The following is a 4940-nucleotide window of genomic DNA, read 5'->3' as shown; positions in this document are numbered from 1 at the left end:
TCCTCCGTAAAATGCACTGCACACACTCAAATATTTGCGTTGTACTGTTCTGGAACAGTGTTGTTGTCACAACGAGCGGAGACGAGGAGCCAGGGAAAACTTGTAGGAGTCAGAATACGAACAAAACACTGATTTATTATAAACAAACAAACTAACTAACAAACAGCCAGGAGCAGACAAACACATCAAAACTTCATTACCAGACAAGGGGAATGAGGCACAAAGGACTATTTAAACACATGTAACGGGGAGTGGCCACTAAACAAGAACAGGTGAAACTAATCAAGGATAACGAGGGGGAAGTACAAATATGGGCAACAGGGGAAACCAATACAAACAGAACACTAGGGGGAGACAAGGAATGAACCAAATAACTGGAAACACAGGGGGAAAGACACTAGGAAAAACAGAACACAATCCTGACAGTTGTAAATAAAACTTAACCACTGATATCTAGCTGTGTACTCATTTGTCGTGATATCCCAGAAGACAGCATTTGTTTTGAGACTATTATATTATTTATAAGGAATATAAAAAAGAAGTGGGTGTATTGTTACCATTATGGGGATGTTGTGTACACAAATACCATGTAAAAGTGAATTTAGCATGATAGTTCTCTTTTATTTCAAACAAGCAAACAAAATCCTAAAACTTTCCATTAAACTGAATTTAACAACTCTGAATAAAATCATTATGGTGGACTGTAGTGATACAGCGTGGGTTTAAATATGAACTTTTATGTTCTGACACAATAATTAATTTCTTATAAAAAATCAAATGAGAAAGTGTCTTTAGTGTACAGTTTAAGTTTAACATATAAGAACAATGCTACATATTTTTAGCATTTTAACCACAGCAAAATTCTCCTTTTAGGTGATTATTTAAATGTGCATAAATGATCCCCCAGGGATAATAAAAACAATGGGACAAGCAAACAAAACTAAAAACATTTGGTTATGTATCTTCATTTTTTGATCTCCAGGATTTGAAATTTACAACTGTATTTCCTGCATAACACACCATAGCCATTGAGGCAAATATCTGAAAAGGAAAAGAACAGGAATTTGTCATTCAAATCATATTACAGGCTACTACTAGAAGTTCTTCATGACACACACATAAAAAACACAGTACAGCAATGTCTGTTGACTTAATGTCAAGTCATTATTTTAATTCAGGTAATAATCAGTTGTAGAAGGAAAGACAAGGAAACAAAAGTATTGCTCAACTACTCAGAGAAGTTGCTTGTCATACCGTTGAGGCCACCCAGCTGATGAAGTAGTAGCGCCCCCTAATGGCCACATTCAAAGATACAGCACAAATAACAGCTGCTGTCAGGTACAATACAGAGGCGCTGCCATTAAAACATATTCCCTGTGAATTAAGAAGACCTACATTTTTATTATTTGGACATTAGTTTGTGTAGTTATATTTAAATAAGTTTAACTAATCTTTATTCACTCACCAACATTTTCCATGGTATCTGGGGAATCCTGGCGTAGGCCATAGTCAGGTATATGAGGAAGAGAAAGAGAGTAAGTACCCAAAAAAAGACTGACACAAACATTACCCATCCCAGTGCAGGAACATGGAGGTACTCCGTCCCACCAATCAGAGTCCACACCAGAAGCCCAAACACCTGAGGTTAAAGATAGATCATACACTCAACAGACTGACACAGCACTCTTTAAACACAATGAAAATAATCTAAAAACCAGCTATAAGAAAGCAGATAATTCTGTAGCTCATGTAGTATAGCATACAGTAAAGTGTGCATACACCTTGCAGAATCTGCAAAATGGTACTTATTTTACCGAAATAAGAGGGGTCATACAAAATGCATGTTATTTTTTATTTAGTACTGACATGAAAAGGATATTTTACATAAAAGAAGTTTAGCCCACAAGAGAAAATAATAGTTGAATTTATAAAAATGACGCTGTTCAAAAATATACATACACTTGATTCTTAATACTGTGTTGTTACCTGAATGATCCACAGCTGCTTTTTTTTTTGTGATAGTTAATAGACAAAATAAGTTAAATTTACCCTGATCTTCAAATTCAAAAAGTTTTCATTGTGTTTCCTTTTGACGCATCCATGAGCATTTGAAACTTCTCTAATAGTTGCATACGAGTCCCTCAGTTGTCCTCAGTATGAAAAGATGGATCTCAAAATCATACAATCATTGAAGGAAAGAGTTGAAATACACAAAAAATGCTGAAAAACAAAAGAATTTGTGGGACCTGAAGGAATTTATTTATTTATTTATTTATTTTTTTGAAGAACAGCGGGCAGACACAAAAAAAAAACTGAAACAAAACAAAACAAACAAACAAACAAAAAAACAGCTCTGAATCCTTCAGGTAACAACACAGTATTAAGAATCAAGTGTATGTAAACTTTTGAACAGGGTCATATTTATAAATTACAACTATTATTTTCTCTTGTGGGCTGAACTTCTTTTATGTGAAATATCTTATTCAGGTCAGTACTAAATAAATAAAAAATAACATGCATCTTGTATGACCCCACTTATTTTGGTACAATAATTAACATTTTGCAGATTCTGCGAGGTGTATGTAAACTTTTGGCCTCAACTATATAACAGTAGTAAAAGCAAGGTTATAGGTTTGAATCCTAGGAAATGCATGAACTGGTAAAACGTATAACTTGAATGCACAAAGTCGCTTTGGACAAAAGCATCTGCCAAATGCATAAATGTAATCACCAATTCATATTTTAAGGACCTGGAAAAAAAACTTTAGAATTGAATGGAACACATTTTGGCAAACAAAATAAAAACAATGACAATTATGTTCTCTAAGCAGCAGAACTGGGCCTAGCCGCCACTCCTTTTTAACACCATATTATTCTCCAGAGACTTCCCACCCTCCCTTCCTGTTATAAACAGCAAAGAATTTCTTACTGTGTTCTTGATATTACAGGAAAAATGATTTGGGGTTTTGAAGACAGAGCTGGCTGTAGATTAGGCCAGGAAAGAGAATGCTAAGATTTGACTCAGAGCATGTGGTGGAAGGAAGAAGAACAATACAAGCCGAAAGGAAGAGTTTGTTTCCCAACTGTTTTGGTTGGTCCTCTTCCTCTCTTTCCTTAGTGAGTAATTATCTTCATGAACAACAAAAATTCTTACATTTTGTTGTTCCTATTTATCACATACTTCATGGTTGCAAGCTATTCCTTGTTAAAAAGAAGTGTGCTTGTATTAAATGTTCCCTTGCAGTGTACATCCAATTTAAAAAAAGTATATTTAAAAACTGTCTGTCATAATATTAATAAAATAAAAGTTCACTTAAGTTTACCTAAAGAGAGTAAACTTCCATGACTATGTTTCTTAACACACTAAAGTACAATTTAAAAAAGTCAATTTTGTAAATAATGATCAATTAAAAGTTTTACAGTATATTTTAAATCATGTTTTAATATTTTGTTCTCATCCTTTAAGTACACTTGTTATGTTGACTAACATACTGAAGCACTTGTTAATATATTTTACTTCCTATATAGCTTCCTTATTGCAAATGTGTAATTACTAACATTCAAATACATAAAGTTTCAATAGAAAATAATTTATGACAGCCTAACTGATGTATATTTTAGCTGTCATAAATGCTTGATAGTACATTCAGCAGTAGGTCTGCATTTTAAACATATTCCAAAGACCAAAAAAACTAATTATGAAATTAAGCACTCTTAACCTTGACTAACTTAATTTAAACTATAACACAAATGTAATATAGGCCAAAACTATAGTACATTTTCATTCAATTATAAATAACATGCAATTACGCCTCCTAAACATTACATTCAATTTGCACTTAAATATATTCTTTTAAAGTATACTTATATTGTTTTCGTGTAATTACACTTTTTGAATAAGTTAAAGTGTACTTATTTTCCACAGCTGATAAAAAGCACAGGTTTTTAACTGAAATAAAAGATTTCAAACCAGTTTCACTTTTGCTATATCAAGAGATTCAGGCATCCTCCTCTGGGAAATGGAAAGAGTGAACAAAATTCGTGCAAAAATGTAGGCTATCTTTTCTAAGTAGTGATACATTGAACAACTAGATTAGTATTCTTTCATTATAATTTATATAACTACAACCAAAATGTTTTATCACGTGACTTAAAAGTAGGCTAATACTTACGATTTCTAAATAGTGAGCTAAGTATAGATTCACTACTGAACTGTCTCAGCTTAGGCTACTTACGATTTCTCCAGTCATAAACACGCCAGAAGCAGAGCGAATAAAATTCCCATCATAAGCCAACTTGGAGTGTGTCAAGCCTAAACTCTCTATATTAGAGCTTTTACTGGTTCTGTCAGTAATGCTGCTGTCGGTGCGGGATTCGGCGTCGATATCCATTCTAACGGAATTACAAAAACTCCCTGAATAAACCAAGAACAGTGATCCCTGCTCCTAAGGTAACGGAAACCTACTATGGTGAAGGCTTAGCCCATGAAAGGGATGTCCGATTCGTAAAAGAATCGTTCTTTTGAAACGGATCTTTTTAATGAATTTGCTGAACCGGTTCAAGAATCAATCTGAATGAATTGTTCATTACACGGACTGCAGTGGTTCGAGCGGCTCTCAAGCATCATTTCAGGTGATAATCAAGCGTCTATTAAATTGATCTATTAAAACAAGACAAAAACAGACGGGTAGTTGATGAAAATTAATTCTTGTGGTTTTTATGTTTACCTGGAGTCGTTCAGAAGCTGCTAATTCAGTGTTTATAAATTGTTAGCCTACCTTCTTCATTGTATGCAAACAAATTGATCGACTGATTATTTTATTTTATTTTATTTCATTTTTATTTTATTTTAAATTGCATTCACTGTCTTTTTGCCTTTGTTCCAAAGGCTTCTTCTCTTTTTTTTCTTTGAATGACAAACTGTTCCAACTGCAAACAAA

At 33.5% G+C, this 4940-nt stretch overlaps 1 protein-coding gene across 1 annotated transcript; it reads right to left on the bottom strand.

Annotated features, from left to right (window-relative positions):
• Positions 1-364: 364 nt before the first annotated feature.
• Positions 365-4444, bottom strand: cmtm8b (CKLF-like MARVEL transmembrane domain containing 8b). The gene is made up of 4 exons (XM_073847990.1): positions 4236-4444; positions 1466-1639; positions 1255-1374; positions 365-1041 (listed from the first exon to the last, which is right to left on the bottom strand). The coding sequence occupies exons 1-4, from the start codon at positions 4389-4391 to the stop codon at positions 955-957; spliced, it is 537 nt and encodes a 178-aa protein (XP_073704091.1). The 5' UTR covers positions 4392-4444; the 3' UTR covers positions 365-954.
• Positions 4445-4940: the final 496 nt, after the last annotated feature.

The sequence above is a fragment of the Garra rufa genome, chromosome 9 (genome assembly GCF_049309525.1).
Source record: "Garra rufa chromosome 9, GarRuf1.0, whole genome shotgun sequence".
In the NCBI taxonomy this organism is placed as follows: Eukaryota; Metazoa; Chordata; class Actinopteri; order Cypriniformes; family Cyprinidae; genus Garra; species Garra rufa.
This window is presented reverse-complemented; position numbering and strand designations above follow the sequence as displayed.

What these genes read in the sequence shown, in the direction of transcription:
- cmtm8b (XM_073847990.1), bottom strand. Translation starts at nt 4,391, where the DNA reads ATGGATATCGACGCCGAATCCCGCACCGACAGCAGCATTACTGACAGA. An exon ending in AGATACCATGGAAAATGTTG is followed by an intron (nt 1,375 to 1,465) that starts GTGAGTGAATAA and finishes CTTAATTCACAG; the next exon opens with GGAATATGTTTTAATGGCAG. An exon ending in TCAGCTGGGTGGCCTCAACG is followed by an intron (nt 1,042 to 1,254) that starts GTATGACAAGCA and finishes TTTCCTTTTCAG; the next exon opens with ATATTTGCCTCAATGGCTAT.